This window comes from Mandrillus leucophaeus, unplaced genomic scaffold (genome assembly GCF_000951045.1).
Source record: "Mandrillus leucophaeus isolate KB7577 unplaced genomic scaffold, Mleu.le_1.0 Scaffold1009, whole genome shotgun sequence".
Lineage (NCBI taxonomy): Eukaryota > Metazoa > Chordata > Mammalia > Primates > Cercopithecidae > Mandrillus > Mandrillus leucophaeus.
Window position 1 is genome coordinate 151,105 of NW_012098199.1, and position 20,637 is coordinate 171,741.

General features: G+C 30.2%; 1 protein-coding gene across 1 annotated transcript in view; it reads left to right on the forward strand.

Moving 5' to 3' along the window:
* The first annotated feature begins 396 nt into the window (after positions 1-396).
* Positions 397-20,637, forward strand: part of SI (sucrase-isomaltase (alpha-glucosidase)) — a 109,985-nt gene continuing 89,744 nt past the window's right edge. The window contains exons 1-12 of the mRNA XM_011974244.1: positions 397-459; positions 2,869-2,986; positions 4,204-4,340; positions 9,653-9,770; positions 10,034-10,143; positions 11,438-11,589; positions 13,571-13,742; positions 15,452-15,551; positions 16,507-16,619; positions 19,164-19,289; positions 19,895-20,026; positions 20,117-20,236. Coding sequence (XP_011829634.1) covers positions 2,869-2,986; positions 4,204-4,340; positions 9,653-9,770; positions 10,034-10,143; positions 11,438-11,589; positions 13,571-13,742; positions 15,452-15,551; positions 16,507-16,619; positions 19,164-19,289; positions 19,895-20,026; positions 20,117-20,236 — 1,398 coding nt within the window. The 5' untranslated portion in view covers positions 397-459. The remainder of the gene's footprint in view (positions 460-2,868; positions 2,987-4,203; positions 4,341-9,652; positions 9,771-10,033; positions 10,144-11,437; positions 11,590-13,570; positions 13,743-15,451; positions 15,552-16,506; positions 16,620-19,163; positions 19,290-19,894; positions 20,027-20,116; positions 20,237-20,637) is intronic.

A 20,637-nucleotide genomic window follows, 5' to 3' on the forward strand; every position in this document is an offset into this window, starting at 1 on the left:
GTTATATCCTGCAAATTTTTTACAGATTCTGTCTTTCAAATATGTTTCTACTTTCCAGTGAAGATCTAAATTGCACACAATGAGACAAAATAGTTATTATAACAATGTCTAAATATAAAAGAAATATAATTTTGAAAAGAGAAAAAAAAGAAAGCTACTTTTATGTTCTTAAGATACTAATAGTTCACAGCTTTGAGAAATCAAAGACTATCTGACAGTACAATTACTAATTAACTTACATTCCCAGAGAGAAAGACTTACGTAAACTACTTTCAGGGTTAAGGCTTTTAACAATTGCATGTTGAGCAGAAGATTATTAAACACTGATAGGCTGGTGAGGGTGCAATAAAACTTTATGAGTAGTTCAATATATACCCAAGCAACTTGCCTTGATCATTATTTTAGCAGCCTTATCCAAGTCTGGTACAACACAGCAAACAGAACAGGCTATGAAATAAGGTAAGTCTATAGCTCATTTTTTTTGTTATTTTTATGTTTTCAACTAATTATATTTTTTCTTAATTTGTGTTAGCAGTATTCCCATCTGTCTGCACTAGGTTAAAATAGCAACATCATATATTTTAAGTTGCCATTTAAAACATGCAGTACCTTGTATTAAACAGCAAAACACATTTCTAATTTGTTTTAAACACAGGATTTTTTTTTTTTTTGGCCCAACTCTTCACTATAACTTTTGTAAGACTTAGGTGGAATCATAGCAACTTTTGTTTAATGACTCTATATGAAAGAAAATAAGTATTGATTGAGATTTTGAAAAATAGATGAATAATAAAGTGTGCTTACATATATTCTAAGAAAATCTATATAGAACAGAATGCTACATTTATAAAACATTTAATGTTTCCTAGTTGACTTTTTAAAGATCATTCTTCAAGTTGTTATACAATAAAGTATTGTTCATCTTCATAATAAATATGCAGAGAAAGGGTATCAATATATAATTTCCAAGAAGAGTTGTTTAAAATTACTGTAATCCAAAATTACAGGGATCGTATTTTTATCACAGTAATTTTAAGCAATTGTTTTAAATTTTGTTTTGATTTTTCTAGACAAAGGAGAATTTGACTCATGACAAAAATGCATTTCTTAAGATTTCCCTTGTCAAAAAAGAAAACACAATTCTCATTACTGACTTCTTGGTAGCAAAGTAGGTTATCACTTCAAATGAGATTTACACTTACTTAAAGTTGAACACTAAATTTAACTTTGTCAATTCTCAACGTAATATCAAGCAACTGGGCTTCATTTTTCAAACAGCTTTATATGTTACCTGTTGCTCTGTTTAGTTTACATTCATTGTCTTTGAAGATTACTGATGCAGTAATAAGCTTACATATCTGTAACAGAAAATTATATACTAAGAATGAATGCTAATCTGCAGATATTCATTTATAAGCTATAGTAAAAAATTAAGTTTTTGCTTACTTAATATTAGTCTCTGACTACTTTTATAATTTTTGCTAACAAGAATGTAACAATCTAATTGAGGAAATCGACATATACATAAATAATTGCATTGAACATTTCCTATGCTATGGTAAATGAATAAAGGCTAGATTAACTGTGCCTCAGAGTAGTAAGGAACTCACCATGACATTTGAATTGAGAAAAATTTAGAATTCACCTAGAAGAGTGGATGGGCAGGGATTGAAACTGAACTGCAGGTATGAAGGCAATGTGCTATCTAAAAATTATGCTGTGGTACCGGGAATAAGCATAATTCTAAAAATTCTTTGAAGATAAAGTCAAATGGACTTACTGAATGATTGAATGTTGTAAAACCTATGGAAGACGGAAAAAAAAGATGTTTAGGTTGGGAAAACTGGGTACTTGAGTTGACACAGTTACAGAACAGGGACCATTGTGAGACCAAAAAAAAAAAAAAAATGGTTTTAAACCCAGTAATTTATTAAAGCGTTTACTATAGAAATTCTAAGTTCTACTTTGGTATATGTCTTTGAATTAAGATTTATATTAAAATCATGGAATACAGGTAATCCATGGAAACCTGAGAACTAAGAAAAATAAGATATATGTGGTCAACATTAAATTAAACAAATATACTTTCGGATAATTATTGTAGATGTGTTCTTTCCAGTCTACATTTGGGTATCTTCTATATGCTACCTCAAAAGTATAATGCCATCTAATAATAAATACATATTTTTGATATGAGAGTTTTGTATATCTAATTTGCTGCTGTTTGATGGAGGAACTTAGTGATAATTCAAAAGATTTTTAAACAGACTAGCAACTCGCAAATATATACTGTTCTATCAAATATATGTATTTATGTTCTTTTTGATAGTATCATTGTGGAAAGTAGTGTTGGAATTAGAGAGACGAGAGTTCAAGAAAAAAGCTGAAGTTTTTAACTTTGAAATATAACTTATTTTCTCTTAAGCTTAAAGTTCCTAATTCGTAAAATATGAATAACTATTTCCTTCATAAAATTGTTGTGAGAATTGAGAAACAGTGCAAATGGAAGCCTTTGCCTTGCAAAATGCTCTAAATGAGAAGGCAATGCACACCTACTTGAATATATTTTTTCCATCTATATTTTCATCTCAGCATACTACTACTGTAATGCACATCAGTAATTCATTCCTTTTACTTTAAATTGCATGTATTGCTTACATTTTATATGAGGATAAGTTACAAGTTATTAAGTACATGCTTAATATATTATTAAGTGGGTGCTTAATTTAGGATGTTATGTAAGTGCTGTCTGCCACTCTGCATTGTACTTACTAAAAAAAAGAATGTATGTAATTTCATGAGAATTATTGGTGGTTTATTATAGTTATATATTTTACATTTTGAATATATATTATTTTCTCTTTTTAGATGGCAAGAAAGAAATTTAGTGGATTAGAAATCTCTCTGATTGCCCTCTTTGTCATAGTTACTATAATAGCTATTGCCCTAATTGTTGTTTTAGCAACTAAGACACCTGCTGTTGAAGGTAAGTAGTGCATTAAAAGCATGTCTACATTATCGTGAAGTTAGGAGGAAGTTACTCCACAATAGTTATAGGTTTTAAAAAATAATCTGTGTAAGATGAAACACTCATAAAAAAATCCAGAGTCAGTTACACAACTACTCCAACTTTTTCTATTCATTATATTCAAGTTATTTCAATGACGAGCTATTGTAATTAAGGAATCCATGTTCTTTGACATTAATTGCCTTCCCTAGCTACTTGACAAAGAGCAAAGAGAAAATGGGATCAAATCGTTAATGTAAGGTGGAATAATAGCTTACTGGCGTGAGCATCATCTCATTAGTGGGAAAACCTGAGTTTTTGCTCCACCCTTCGCACACTTGCAAAGGAAATGAGGATTTGAGCATATATTCTTTGTTCTGGCTAGATTTTATCTTAAGGAGAGAGAGGTTGTATGAAAAAGGCAGGTAGAGGAAAGTTGAAAAAAGACTTGGATAGTTTAATTATCTTTTTCTGAATATTTTAATTCTAATTTAGAGTTGGTACATACGGAACGCTGAATCTCTTCATTATTCTCTCTTGAGCAAACCAGCCTTGTAAAAGATGTTACACATTATCTTCTAGACTATAGTTAGCATTTCTTATTCCTGGTAGTCTTTTGTTTTGCCTACTTCCAGAAACTGAGAGCTTACTCTATTATGAAGCAATAGATTTTAATGATATCTCATTGCTGGAATGTTATTTATATGGAGTTGGTATCTACCATTCTTTGCTATTCCAGCTTTCTCTACTCTACCTATCAAATTATTCCCTTGAAAGTACGTACTTTCACCTATTTTCCTCTTCTCTAATTTCTTCTCACCTTCTCTTTATGCTTTTCGTAAATCATATTGCTCCATCTTGTTTCTTAAGCTTTAAAATACAAGTTGTAAATACAGTATGAATGTATATTTTGTTACCTTTTGAATCTACACCAAGTTGTTTTGTAAATATATTTTGTATTTCTGAAGAAAAAGTCAATAGGATTCTACACTGTCAATTTTAAAAGTATGATTGGATCTTTTCCTTTTGATGACTAGTGCTTGAATTTGTGGGTCTTTTTTAAATGCAAAATTTATTTGAAAATTTTCATTTTATATGAATTCATGTATTATTTCAAAAAGTACTTGTTACTTGAAAAATCTGAGAAAATTAATTTAATGTCATGTTTTATTTTATTGAGTTTTTTCCTCCCCTAGAAATTAGTGATTCTACTTCAACTCCAGCTATTAGTACTACGACCACAAATCCTTCTGATTCAGGAAAATGTCCAAATGTGTTAAATGATCCTGTCAATGTGAGAATAAACTGCATTCCAGAACAATTCCCAACAGAGGTCTGCAACAAAAGTCTTTACTATTTTTAATGAATATATAAATTATTATATTAAGATAATTGTTCAATATAAGATCAATCTTATTTAATAAAGAGCTAGACATAAATTAGGCTGCATTTATCTTTTTCTCATAGCTCTCTATTAAAAATGATAGATAATAGAAGTTACTGAGTTTGCTTTCCTTTATCTCTGCTCAGTTTAAACTAGCAAGTTAATATTCATCCATATTTAACAAATTATCATTAATTTTATAAATCTTCATGAAATTCTTTCATCTCAAATCTACTTATTGAAGAAAGTATACCTTTGATAATATAGAACATTTAAGAGATGATATGTATGTTCCAATAGAGTATTTGTAATAATAGCATTAAGAAATATCTGTGGAACATAAAATGATACTCATTTTATGAAAATTATTATTTGTTTTTAATTTAGCAATTAGAAGTAAAGAAGAGAAAATGGAGAAAATTAGCGGTAACCAATTGGATTCATGTAACCCACGTTCAATCTTCCTTTATTCCCACACAGATTTGTGTGGGAAATCTGTGTGGGAATAAAGGTCTATGTGTGTGGGTGTATATGCACATATACATGTGTATCCTCGGGGAATTGGTTTCAGGACTTCTGAGGATATCGAAATCTGCAGATGTTCAAATATCTTATATAAAATGGCAGTATTTGCATCTAACTTATGCACATTCTCCTGTATACTTTAAATCATCTGTAGAGTATTTATAAGTCTAATACCATGCAAATGCTATGCAAATAATTGTTATACAGCAGTTTTTTGTTTACATTATTTTTATTACCATGTTGGTATTTTTTGTTCCTTGAAATATTTTTGATCCACAGTTTGCTGTATCCACAGATGCAGAGGGCTGACTCTAGGTACTGACATTTTGCAAATATTTGCATTTGCAAATATGATATGCAATTATAAATTTCACCTTCTCCACTCCACCTTACCACACACAAATTAACTGAATAAACTATAAAATTTATTTTGTTCCTATTCTATCTTCCCTACATCATAGTAAGCATATAATTTTCTAATTAATTTGCCACAAACAAATTTGAAAGAGATGAGATTTTCCTTAGAGTAATACTATGAATAGTAGGCCCTATAGCTTACCCACTGATAGAATAGCTAAATAACATAGTATTTACTGTGATACACTGAGGAAAGTGGCCAGATATTCTCTTTACTTAACCTTTTTAGATGGAGCTTGCAGTGGGCCGAGATTGAGCCACTGCACTCCAGCCTGAGTGACAGAGCGAGACTCCATCTGAAAAGAAAGAGAGAGAGAGAGAGAAAGAAAGAGAGAAAGAAGGAAAGAAAGAAGGAAAGAAAGAAGGAAAGAAATGATTGAAGTTGAACATATAATTCTATGAGGAACAATATGGGTTTTGAAGGTCTTATAGGGAAACAACATTTGAAAGGGAATGGTTTATAGTTTTGTTGCCTACTATTAGTCTTTACTGTCAACTTAAACTGTTAGATTGCTAGATTGCTGAGGAATGTTTTCAGTGTGTAATAAATTATATTTGTGAAGTAAACAAGTTAAACTTCAGCCAATATATTTATGCTTGTTATTTATAAAATGACAACTTACAGTTTTAAAAGTTTAACTTAGTATATCTCAAATGAATTTGAGTATTTTCTTGACATTTTTAACTAGGAAAGTGCAACTTAACAAAATGATTTTAAAGAGATTATCATTTAAGTGGTACCTTATTCATAAAGTTCTGGACTTATATGGAAGCTTAGAGTGTTTTTCAAGGCTAAATTAATACTCCAATGTCACTTTGCTAGTTTACAGGCAAAACTGGAATTAGAATAGTAGTATGCAAAGTTCAATGTGAGCTCATGTTTCACGAACTCAGTAGTCACTGTTCTTTAACGAGCATGTCATAATTTTCTCTAAGTGGATGAATTTTCAAGGTTGTATTTTTCTATTATACAAAATGGATTTAAAAAGTAAATAATAAAGGAATGAAAAATGAAATCTACCTGAAATTAGAAAATGGGCCTAGATATTTGCCTTTTTCTGCTTTAGGAGATGTTGCAATTTTCAAATACAACTTTTATTCAATCTTTGTCACTCAGGGTTTTTTTTTTGTTGTTGCTGTTGTTGTTATTTATAGTTATATATCTTTAATAATACTTTTCATTAAATACCTTAAATATTCTTTAAAATACTTCAAATGTTAATTTTCCAACATCTTAAGTGATCAACTAAATAAATAATTTTCATCTTAAATATATACACTTACTCTTTTAAGTATGAGAAGCATTCCATCTGACTAAATATTATTTGTTCCAAATGTAGTGATAGAGATTGAAGTTGGTTAAAGTAATGATTTTCAAAAAATTTCCTTAATTAAAAAAAAGATTTATCTTGAATTTTCATATACATGAGGATAGATCATGATTGTTAAATATTTGAAAATTGGTTATATTAAACTTACTGTATAAATTATTGTATACTAGAAATGGCATGTTTATTGTATATTAGAAAGGGCATGTTTACTTAGTGCACAATGATGAGAAAATATAGAATAATCAAATGATTACCTAGGAAACAGCCATAATTCCATGCAAAGTGCATTAGCTCAGGCTGCCATAACAAAATTCCACAGAATGGTTAGCTTAAACAATAGCAATTATTTTCTCACAATCTAGGAGGCTAGAAGTCCAAGATCAAGGTGTCATCATCAAGGCTGGTTTCTAGTGAGGCCTCTCTTTCTCGCTTGTAGACAGCTGCCTTCTCATTTTGTCCTCACAATGAGTATTTCCTCTTCGTGCAGAGAGAGAGATCTCTGTTGTCTTTTCCTTCTCTTAAAAGGACACCAGTCCTAATGAATTGGGGCTCCACCCTTATATTTTTATTTAAACTTAATTAATTCCTGAAAGGACCTATCTCCAAATACCTTCACATTGGGGGTTAGAGCTTCAACATATGAATTTTGGGGTCATTATACAATGAATATACATATCTATGTATTGTATACACATATGTTACTACATATAAAATTATTACATTTAATATATATAATCACATAATTGTATATCATATATGATGAAATATGTTACAATATGATAAATTTATTATACTTTTATTTGCTAGAGTTTAACTGTGTCAAATGAAGCCAAAAGGAAAATAATTAGATAAGAAACTAAAAATAATGAGACCTGAAAAATAGGAGGAACAACTAAACATAAATAACAAGTATCAAAATCTTCACAAGATAAACTAAAATTACCAATATTTTTAAAGCAACAACAGGGATATATGTTTTTAATTAATATATTGGTGTGTATATGTAGTAGGTTAAATAATGTTTTTCAAAAATTCATATCTACTTGGAGTCGTTGGATATGACCTTATCTGGAAATACAGTTTTCCAGAAAAAATTAGTTAAGATATAGTCGTGGTGAATTAAGTTGGGCCCTGGGCTGAATGACTAATATCCTTATAAGAGGAAGGAACCACACACAGAAACAGACAGGGAAGAAAGCCATGTGAAATGGAAGCAGAAATTGGAAAAATACACCTATAAACCAAGGAACGCCAAGGATTGCCAGGAGTTACTAGGAGCTAGAGAGAGACAAGGGAGAATTATTTTGTGAAGCCTTTGGAGGCAGCATGGCTGCGCTGACACCTTGAGTTAGGACTTGCAGCCTCCAGTACGGTAAGAGAGTAAATTTTTGTTGCTTTAAGCCACCTTTTCCAAGGTTTTTATGAAAGACATAGGAAAATAATATGGTATTTTTCAGGAAATGAATGTAAGCCTATTTTACTCTATATTTTTTAATTATTTAAATTGTGATTATAGTGTGCTTATTTCTTTCATTTTATTTTTTAAACTTAACACCTTTATGTGTTTATATATGTATTTATGTAAATGTATTTAGACTTTTATATACAAATCTTTCGTAGAGACTGCTGTAAATAATATTTTTTTGTACAATTGTCTCTTTGTATTGCTAGGAGTATTTCTTCAGGTTAGATAATCGGAGATAAAATTGCCTGATCAAAAGTTGCACACACTTTAGGCTCTGATAAGTAATTAGATCCAATTGTACCCCAATTTACAATATATATGTGTGTATGTGTGTTTGGGTATAAATATATAAATGTATACCCAAACACATACATATATGTATATAAGGTGTTTAGAGAGATTTTATATATACAAATATATTATATGTAATTATATATGTATATAATAATATATGTATTTTTATTATACATAAACATAAAAATATGTGTATTTTTATTTAAATATATATTTTATATATAATATATACTTTAATATATAAATGAATATATAAAATCTATATTTTATATATAATAAATATACATATATTCCATATACTTAGCTATTTAAATATTATTTAAAATATATAAATATATAGTACATATACTATATATATTATATATGTGTGTGTGTGTCTGTATCTGATACCATTTTAATTTGAGGATGAAATAGCAGAAAGGTTAGTGCACACTTTCAGCTGATTAAAATGGAGGTTTTTAAGAACTTATTTTCATGGAAAGTAAGCAAAGGGGAAAATCCTACAATTTTTCGAATTATAAAAGTGTGTCACACTATTAAATTTACATAGTAAGAAGACTTGTAATCATACTGCTGTTCATGCATAGCGTCAATATTTAGCTAAACTATTTATATATAAACATTTATAATTTTTCTTTCACTTCACATAGTATTTCATATGGATAATAACATTACTGAGAATTCAGTATTTTGCTTTATTAATTGAATGCAATTGCAGCAACTACTTGTGATACCGGCACATAAACTAGTTAAGATAGTTTAATTAAATATTGAACTAGTAAGTAGGTAGAATTAAATCCCTTACAGATTTTAAGTGGCTTTAAATTCAGGGCCATATTTTCATCCTTCTAGTTTAAATTTCAGCTTGATAGATAATTAGTACAAAATAAATATTTCAGTTCTTCCATATGAATACCATGACAACAGAATAAATTATAATCGTTTGGAGATCAGGTTCCTTTAAAATACGTGAGCTTACAAAAATTTGTATAGATACGTGATTTTAATAATCACATCTCAGGTCATAAATTTCTGACAGGGTGTAATTAATTCAATTTATTAAATGTATTTCTTCCAGGTAAAAGAAACAAAAGAGCAAATGCTATTTCACCATATTATACATTTGAAAAAATTAGATTATTTAAAAACATTCATTCATTGGAAAAATAGAGACTGGGACATCTGATAATAGTACTAATGATATAATTCCTTTTAAAATATTTTATCAGGGAATTTGTGCACAGAGAGGCTGCTGCTGGAGGCCATGGAATGACTCTCTTATTCCTTGGTGCTTCTTCGTTGATAATCATGGTTATAATGTTCAAGAAAGGACAACAACAAGTATTGGTAAGAAGTCCTTTACCGTGTTGATTCAATATGATATATTGTAAGTGAAGCAAAAATGTGCCTTAATTTTTTCTTTGGAAAAATACCTTAAATAGAATCAAATAAGAAATATGTTCCTGCAAATGTTCAAATTTCTTATTTTTGCATGATTGTAACAAATTTAAAAAGTACTCATTTGTGGTAAATACAGTAACATAAATATATTTAATAATTGTTAACATTATAAATCAAGTCACTCATGGCAGCTTTTTTTATTCTTTAAGGACTTGAAGCCAAATTAAACAGGATACCTTCACCTACACTATTTGGAAATGACATCAACAGTGTTCTCTTCACAACTCAAAATCAGACACCCAATCGTTTCCGGTTCAAGGTTCGGTTTTTAAGGTTTCCAAAGAAGATTTAATACTAAAAGACATTTGATGGGCCGGGTGCGGTGGCTCATGCCTGTAATCCCAGCACTTTGGGAAGCCGAGGCGGGCGGATCACGAGGTCAGGAGAACGAGCCCATCCTGGCTAACGCGATGAAACCCTGTCTCTACTAAAAATACAAAAGATTAGCCGGGCGTGGTGGTGGGCGCCTGTAGTCCCAGCTACTCGGAAGGCTGAGGCAGGAGAATGGCAAGAATCCGGGAGGTGGCGCTTGCAGTGAGACATTTGATGAACACACCTTTCATCCTACAAATATACTTTCTCTCTTGAGAAATGTTTATTCCAAGGCGAAGGATTAATTAAACTGCACTTTTCTCAAATTGTTTACTCAAATATAACATACAAATAATAATAGTGGGCTCTGTACTTATTTTTGAAGGATTTAAATAATATCATTTATGCAAAATATTTAGCTCAGTGCCTTGAAGAAAATAAGCATTCTCAAGAAACATTTAAAATTTATTATTATTTAAACTACAGGCTATGATAGAAGATTAATCTAAAATTTAATTTGAGAAAAGTGTTAGTGTTGTATACATGCAACATAATACTTTCTTTCATTGATTATAAATTCTATTCATGATTTTAAAAAGTACGATTCTTCTTTTTTTTTTAAGAATGTAGTTTACTAGTATAAATATTTTGGATTTGGAAGTAAAAACAGCACCAAATTATTTGTACATCACCTTTTTAGCAATAATTTCACGGAAACCAAATTTTTCTGTTTCTCAGTGATTCAATTTTATTTCAGTACTTCTTTTTAGTTTCTCTAAAAATTTTTAAACAAAATTTCTTATCTTTATGGATAAGATAAGTTTCTTATCTTTATATAGTTATATAAGGACCCAAACATTGAAAAGCATTGAGAATGATTGACTTCACAAAGGTCTAGTATTTAGTGTCTTGATTTACTAGTATACAGTGATTGATTACTAGCATTCAGTAATCAATATTTGGTAATACTGTCATTTTTATATCAGTCAGTAAAAATCTGTACTTAATTTTATACACAATACTTCATAACCAGCTAAATCTATGTATTTCTTTAATATTTATACACTTTGTGCATAGCCACTCAAAAATGTTAAAATTAAGATTCTGAATAGATTAATACTCTTCTATGAAACTAATCACCACGTTATTTTTTGTTCAGAACTTGCATTTAATCGTTCAGAAATGGAATATTAAATAAAAGTCTAGAATCAAGTAATGTTAACTTGCTTAAATCTTTCCAGATTACTGATCCAAATAATAGAAGATATGAAGTCCCTCATCAGTACGTAAAAGAGTTTACTGGACCCACAGTTTCTGATACACTGTATGATGTGAACGTTACCGAAAACCCATTTAGCATCCAAGTTATTAGGAAAAGCAATGCTAAAATTTTGTAAGTATATTATTTTACAATTATATGAGTTTATTCTGTTATTATAGAATTGGAAAGTCTTAATTTCAAGACATTTTTGGTAGAAATAAATTTCCTCCCAAAAGAGGGTAAGTGGATAGGTTTATAAAGATTACAGTGATAAAAGAGTTTGGTTTCTTGTGGATGAAAGATGCTGGAGCATAAATCAGAATCTACAAATAAAGGTTGAACAAAGATGAAGGTGGAGAGCTTCACTAATGCAACTCTAGTCTTGCATATATTTGTACATACATAGAGTAGCTCTTGTGTCTTTCCCCCATATTTATCATATTTTGTTGCCAATTTGTAGAATCAGACAGTTACTATTCAAAGATGAAAGAGGAGTTAGTTATCATATTAATATTAAAATAGTTTATATATATGTAGAATCCAATATAGACTGAACACCTTCATTATGATTGTATGAGGTGTGTAGGTGCAAGAGATTTAGTAATTTCCTATGAATGGTTTCAAGATAAATGCCCTTGTATCCCCAAGAATTGCTAATAAAGCAATTGTCAAGATTAAATCTCAGCAATTACTCTTACTAAATGTATTTTAGTACTTTTGTTAATGACTTTGTGTTAAATCATAAAAATATTAAATACCATGTGAAATAAGCCAGACACAGAAAGACAAATACTATATGATCTTCCTTATAAGTGAAATCTAAAACATGTTGAAATCATAGAAGCGGAAAGTAGAATTATGGTTTCCAGAGGCTGGGAGTGGAGGAGAATGGGAAAATGTTGATCAAATGATTAGACAGAAACAACATGTTTTTGAGACCAATAAACATGGTGACTATAGCTAATAATAAAATAATAATTTAATGTATGTTGCAAAAGTACTAAGAGACTACTATAAATTCTAAATGTTTGCAGTAAAAAGTATGTAGGGTGATGGATACGTTAATTAGTTTTATCATCAAATCATGTGTATCAAAACATCACATTGTATCCCATTAATACAGACCTCCCTCAGTATCCATGGAGACTGCTTTTAGGACAACCCCCGCTCCCCCACTGTGTATACCAAAATCCATGAATGCTCAAATTCCTTATATAAAATTGTGTAGTATTTGTATATAACCTACGCACATCCTCTTGTATACTTAAATCATTTCTAAATTACTTATGATAATGAATGCAATGTATATTATATGTAAATAATTGTTATACTAAATTGTTTAGTGAAGAATGATAATAAAAATATGTCTGTATGTATTTAGTATAGATACCCCATTCTTTTTTTTCCCCCCCTCAAATAATTTCCATCCCTGGTTGGTTGAATCCATGAATTCAGAACTCACAGATATGGAGGGCTGACTGTATATACAATAACTAATTGTCAATAAAAATAAAAGCATACAAATCTTACACGTCATTTAGCATTTCTTGTAGTACCTATTTCATCTGCATAAAACATAAAACTTTTTTAGGGGAAAAATGCTTTCGAACTTAATTTTTAAGGGTGGAAGCCAGTAAAATACTGTATTTTAAAATCTAGTACCCAGAGCAAGCAAAACTGGGTTTGAAACTTGGCTCTCCTGCCAACCAGTTTGTGGTCCCTAAAAACATCAACTAATTATCCCAGTTTGTGTCATCTGTGAAATGTGATTGATAATGGTACTTATGCTTTAAACTTGTGATGAAAAGTAAAGGAAGAAATGGATGTGAAAGATATTGGCAAAAATTGTGTCGATGCAGTGAACAAATTTTTTTTATGGGGTAATTTGTGTGTTTCTAAGAAGTGACCAAAGCTAACCACAGGTGTGTTTAAAATGAAATATTCTGGATAATGTTAACATAAACCTGTATCTGGTAGAACTATATATATATATATTTATTTCTTTATTTCTTTATTTATATGATTAATATATGATTATTTCTTTATTTCTTTTATGGTGATTATTTCTTTATTTCTTTTATATGATTATTTCTTTATTTCTTTTACGGTGCAGGTTTGACACCAGCATTGGTCCCTTAGTGTACTCTGACCAGTACTTACAGATCTCAACCCGTCTTCCAAGTGATTACATTTATGGTATTGGGGAACAGGTTCATAAGAGATTTCGTCATGATTTATCCTGGAAAACATGGCCAATTTTTACTCGAGATCAACTTCCCGGTGATGTGAGAAACTATTTTTCTTGTTATAAATATAATCATTATAGTGCAGCAGATGATAATCTTAGCATATTTGAAAACATCGTTTATTTTAACTGATCAACTAAACTATTTGAATGTCACTGATACCAATACAAAAGCTTGCTGTTGTATTGTTTAGCTTGAGAGTGACAATTGATAGGTTTTAAATGGACTCAGTGACTAACAGATTTTGTGAAGCTTTTCATGGGATTTGCAGTTTATAAATGGTTTATTTTTACTTTCATGATCATATTTTATTATTCCTTTTCAAATCACCCTTGTACTTATATCCATCAATGGCTAGCCATTGCACTAGAATAATTCTGTTTTACATGTCTTCATACAATATAATGTCTGCCTAGCTACCAGATACTATCTCGTGCATCTCTGTCCTTCTTATTGTTCTATAATATATGATCATTTTCCATAACTTCAAATCTTTGCACAGTTTGTTTTTTTTCTGATAAGTACAGAAACCTGATGTTCTTCATCACTCATATTATATCATTCAGCTCTCAACCGAAATTTGATCTTGTAAGAACTTCTCCCAAACTCTCCAATAAGGACTTAGTCTTTATCTTTATACTTGACTTAGTATAATAATCATATTAGTGTGTTACTCCTGTATATGTTTGTTTCTATGTTTTTTGCTCAAAAATGTGAGATTTTTGAGAGCAAACATCATACCTTTAAAAAATATTTTTGATTCATGATTGACTTTGGTCAAATGTTTGTCAGTTATTTCTTTTTAATTGGCAATGCTGTTTCTATATCAAAAATAAACCAGTGAGTAGTTGTTTTAAAGAGTTCATTTGGTACAGAATTTCTAATGAATTTTACTAATTTCTGTTTACAGCAGAGTGAGATTAATTAATTAACACCAGAGAGAGAATGTCAGAGCTGATTTCCATACATTCTTTCCTTTAAAAGTCCATATCCACTTAGTCAGGAAGTCTTTTTCCTTTCACCATATCAGTGTATTTCCAGTTTGTCTCTATCATGTAAGCTCCTCATCAGCTCTCAAGAAACAGACTACTAAATTTTTATGAGGGCACATATCATTTTGGAAGCTCCTGCAGTACCTTGGGCGTACATGAGGCCTAATTGATAAACATGCCATTACCTTATCATGACTAAGTTATTATTTTAATTTTTTATTTTATTTATTTATTTTTGAGATGGAGTCTAGCTCTGTCACCTAGGCTGGAACGCAGTGGCATGATCTGGACTCACTGCAACCTCTGCCTCTTGGGTTCAAGCGATTCTTCCGCCTGAGCCTCCCAAGTACCTGGGATTACAGGTGCATGTCACCGCGCCTAGCTAATTTTTCGTATTTTTAGTAGAGGCAACATTTCACCAGTTAGCCGGGATGGTCTTGATCTCCCGACCTCGTGATCCTCCCACCTGGGCATACGCTATTAAAACTAACGTAATTATAATAAAACAGGACAGTTAAGTAGTATATTAATAGTATATGTTATATATTTTATACATTACTATATTAATAATGTTAAAAAGTTTGAAGTTTTGTTTTACCTATAATGTTTCACTGGTATGTATAGTGAAGACAATTAGTATAGAAACATGGGAAATAAGTTATAGTAACAAATTAATTCATGAAGAGCATATAAAATATATAATCTTTTTGTTTTAAATATATTTGAAAATTTTATTTTCACATTCTTGCCTTATAGAATAATAATAATTTATATGGCCATCAAACATTCTTTATGTGTATTGAAGATACATCTGGAAAGTCATTTGGTGTTTTCTTAATGAATAGCAATGCAATGGGTAAGAATAATTTATTTGATAATATATTTATAGATTTCACTTGAAATGTTTTAAATGCTCTCTTTATTTCAATCATGCATATTGTATGTCAGAGCAAACTCTATTATAGTTAATATTAACGTATGAAATTGTTATAAGTAGATTTTGAAATTAAAGAGAAAAATCAATTTTTGCATGCCCATCTATTATGGGGAGAGTATGCTATGTTGTGGCATTCAGGCACTTTATTTTCCTTTCAGAGGAGTACCGAAACACATCCATGCCAATGGGTATTTTCATTCTCTCAATCTCATTTGTCTAGATAAGTAAACATACCACTACAAATGAAAATAAAAAAGATGTCCATGGAAATAGAAGAGTAAATTTTTTAGTTCATCATGATTCATATAATGTAGTATTTTAATTTTTAATATTATGAGTATAATATCTCTTTAATAGGTGAATTGATGATAACAAAAAATTGAAGAAATTAATCACATTTCAGCAAGATCAGTTTATTACATGGTTATCCAGTCAGTTACTGTGTCTTATATTTAGAAAAGTTAAATTAAAACTTTTGACACTTTGTCCTTTAGAAGTTAATATGTGATAATATGACCTTTCAGAGAATCTTCAATTTAAATGACTAATTAAAAACGCAGTTTTAGAGAAACATCTTTTGGTGTCAGAGAATTAATCCTTTGCAACTAACCCTTTGCAACGCAATATCCAGGGGGAGCTTTTGCCACCATCTGTGAAAGAAAATACCTGGGACATTTTATTATAAGCCTCAGACATGTTGGCGTTTCACTTTTTCCCTATGTTATTTCTGCATTCAATATTTCATTATTTCTTAATTATTTTAAAATATTGTAAAATAATGTAGTTAATACAAATTAATTTAAATGGAATTTGCAATTCATTACTATAAGCCCTTTCACAGTTTACATATAAGTTTCCCAATTTTATTTTGTAGAGATTTTTATCCAGCCTACTCCAATAGTAACATATAGAGTTACTGGTGGCATTCTGGATTTTTACATCTTTCTGGGAGATACACCGGAACAAGTAGTTCAACAGTATCAACAGGTGTGTTTCAGGTCTATTTTATAAAATTTTTTCTGCATACTTTTATTTCATCTAATATGACCACATATTTAGATGACTTTATTTTACATATTAGGGGCCTCTTAGCTAAATGTTTTTGAAAATCTTAACATATTTAAGATGCAGCTAGGTGGTTTTTGCTTTTCCCAATGAACTCTATATGTACTCAAGTTTCTATGTTTCTGAATTCAAAATTTCTTACTTCTAGGCAGCTGAGTTCAAGAATTGGATTTCATTGAGATTTTGAATATTAAATATTTACTTATTCATGACTTTATATGATGGAGTAAAGCAAAAGGAACGATCTTATTTAACACTGAGAATAGGCAATAAATGTAGAGGTCATATATCCTTTTGGTCAAAATCCTAGAGGTAACTGAGTTGTGGGAAAACCGATGAATTTAGAAATTCCTATTTCTGTAGTGGCCCAAGCAAGTTCAGTGCAAGAGAATATCAGTGTCACACTACAACGGATGATATAATTTTGCACATGGAAATTTGGATGTAACTGGTGTTATTTTTTTCCACTAAAAACTGAGTACTATGTTATATGTGATGCATAATCATACTTAACATAAAAATTTTTCTTTGGTTTAGGCATATATATATATATATATATAGGATCCATGATTTCTAGGTAACAATCAAGAAATTACTCATGTTGGGTTATTGTTTTCTATTCAAATGAAATAATAATAAATTCATAGTAGGTAAACTCCAGGAAAATTGACTCCTATCCTGGGGCCTTCAGAGGGTTGAGTTTGAAACCTAGTCTGAAACTGTACATCTCAAGTTACTGTCTAAGCAACTCTTATTTATATATTAAGTAACATCTTGTATACCAGAGCTCAATATGGGCTTTAGAGAGCTGGGGAATCCAGGACCTATACTGAAGATGATTCTAAAACTTGCACGTAATTTCTCTCTTCTAACTGTTGATATATATGATTCCTGGTGTTATAATGGAAAAGAAAATTATTTTCATTGGTATAAGATTTAAAGATTATGCCTATTTTAAAAATCTTATTTTCTTGATATACTTTTTAACATAAAATTCCCATTTGCAAAACTGATCTCAAAGGATGATTACTATAAAAAACTTTTAAAATTAGGATACAAAAATCTGAAATGAGAGTAGCTAGGGTTTTTTGCTGTTTAATCATTTACAATGTGTAATCATTCCCAAATTTATGTTTATAAATGTAAAATTTAGAAAAGAAACATACAACATTCACAGTCTCTCTAATATAAAATCATAATTACAGTTCTAGGCTGGTCTACCTATAGACTTCGTGTGTGGTTATCACATGAACAAGAGGGAGAAACACTACTCTTTGACATTTCAACTGTCAAACATCAGTTGGCATAGCTATCTCCCACATGTTGAGTAAAGTCGGCAGAATGTCAAACTATTTCAAAAAAAGTATTGTTACATATATGCTGATTCTTCACATATATATGAGAAGAAATTTATGTCAGCATATATGTTGATTCTTCACACATATATAAGAAGAAATTTCACTAACATGTCTAAATCCTTAATTTTATGGGACATATGGTGTTTAGGAGTATGGTATAAAAAATACTAATTCTTGAAAGCTTTATTTGATATAAGGTTTATCTGATACCAAATTTGAAATAGGTTTAGTATTTCATTTGAATAGAAAGCAATAACCCAACATGAGTAATTTCTTGACTGTTACCTAGAAATCATGGATCCTATATATATATATATGTGCCTAAACCAAAGAAAAATTTTTATGTCAAGTATGATTATGCATCACATATAACCTAATACTCAGTTTTTAGTGGAAAAAAATAACACCAGTTACATCCAAATTTCCATGTGCAAAATTATATCATCCGTTGTAGTGTGACACTGATATTCTCTTGCACTGAACTTGCTTGGGCCACTACAGAAATAGGAAGAGATGGCAATCCATTTGCCCCCAGGAGGAAGAAATGAAGCTGAGGCACTGCATGTGAATAAGAAAGAGTCTATGGAATAACTGGGTGGGAGGATTGCAGAACATATATTTTATTAACACTTTTGCAAACCAGGAGATAGATAAGTGCCAAAATGTAGGGAAACAGAAATTCTGTACTTTCAAACATTTTTTCTGTTTTTCTTATATGGTGACTTGTAATAGAAAATAGGATGGTGGTGGAAAATTTTCCCTTTTATCATCATTTATTTGTTGTTTTTATTGTATTCTCTTATTTAACTTTCTGCAATACATGAAACATATCTCGGCAAATGCTCCTTTTTGGTATGCTGCACTTTCTAATTTTTAAGCACAAACTAAAACATCAAGTATAAGACTTAAACTTGTTAAAAATTTCATAACACATTCAAATGGAATAGGAAATTGTTTAGAATCCAGGTAACACTAATTGTTTGTTTAAGTTATATAAACTTAAATGAATATTAGAGATATAAGAAAATAAAAGGCACATTAACCTTGGTTATTAATGCTAACTATATTTTTTTCTACTCAAACTAATTACATTCTCATTTACTTTAAGCTTGTTGGACTACCAGCAATGCCAGCCTATTGGAGTCTTGGATTCCAACTAAGTCGCTGGAATTATAAATCACTAGATGTAGTGAAAGAAGTGGTAAGGAGAAACCGAGAAGCTGGCATACCATTTGTAAGTAGAATGAAGGGTTCGTGGGAATATATAACTTGAGTTAAATATTGTCACATAATAATAGCTATAGGAAATTGTCACGAATATCTACTATATACATTATATAATATAATTACAAGGCTACCTTTTAACTGTAAAGTATATTTTATCTCATATGTAATGCCCCTGCCTCCTGAAAGTACAAATATATGCTTTTGAAGAACCGATTGTTAGTTATACTAGAACAGAATACATATTCCACTGTAAACAAAACCATTTTTAGTTTTAAAAATAAAACTTAATTTTAGAATCTATATATTTTCAAAAAATGCTGAAATGTGTAAGTTTTTGATTTTTGTGCATTGAAATCTACGTATATAAAAACAATGCATATCTAGTCATTATCACTGAAAAATATGAATAATCACTTAATGCTTTTGTACTTAATAATTAGAAAAACCAGTTTTACAAACAATACAATTGCTTCTTTAGTGAAATGAAAACGATGGATGTTCATTTATTTTTTAAAGATTATGTTTATAATACAAATTCATTGGAGTTAAAGATTGACCTGACTGAGAGCTCTTTCAGTACTATGTATTGAAATACAATCTTCTAACTTTCAGGATACACAGGTCACTGATATTGACTACATGGAAGACAAGAAAGACTTTACTTATGATCAAGTTGCATTTAACGGACTCCCTCAATTTGTGCAAGATTTGCATAACTATGGGCAGAAATATGTCATCATCTTGGTAATAATCAATTATACATTAATACATTTTTAGTGTCTACACATGTGTAAGTTAATAGATTTTTGCATAGTTTCTTCTTTCTATTATTAGGATCCTGCAATTTCCATAGGTCGACGTGCCAATGGAACAACATATGCATCCTATGAGAGGGGAAATGCACAACATGTGTGGATAAATGAGTCAGATGGAAGTACACCACTTATTGGAGAGGTAAAATATATTTATTAAAATTGTGTCACTCAAATTTTCTTCTCTGAAACGATGAAGTTTCTGTGGACGTGCGTGTGTGTGTGTGTGTGCGCGCGCGCGCAGGTGTGTGTGTATATCTGCTTTCAAGTCTGAATTTTGTATTTTAATTGTGGAGGAAAACATTAGACGAAGAAAATAATCAAAGAATTTATAAAACAGTTCTTGTAAGAAGTCATGTAAAATGTAAAGATATACCAGATAAATTTCTCCATGGCTTGATCTTAGTAGATTGTATGTGTTTAGGAATTTATGCATTTCTTCTAGGTTTTCCAATTTATTGGCATATAGCTTCTCATAGTAGCCTCTAAAAATTACTTGCATTTCTGTGTTATCTGTTGTAATGTGTCCTTTTCAATCACTGA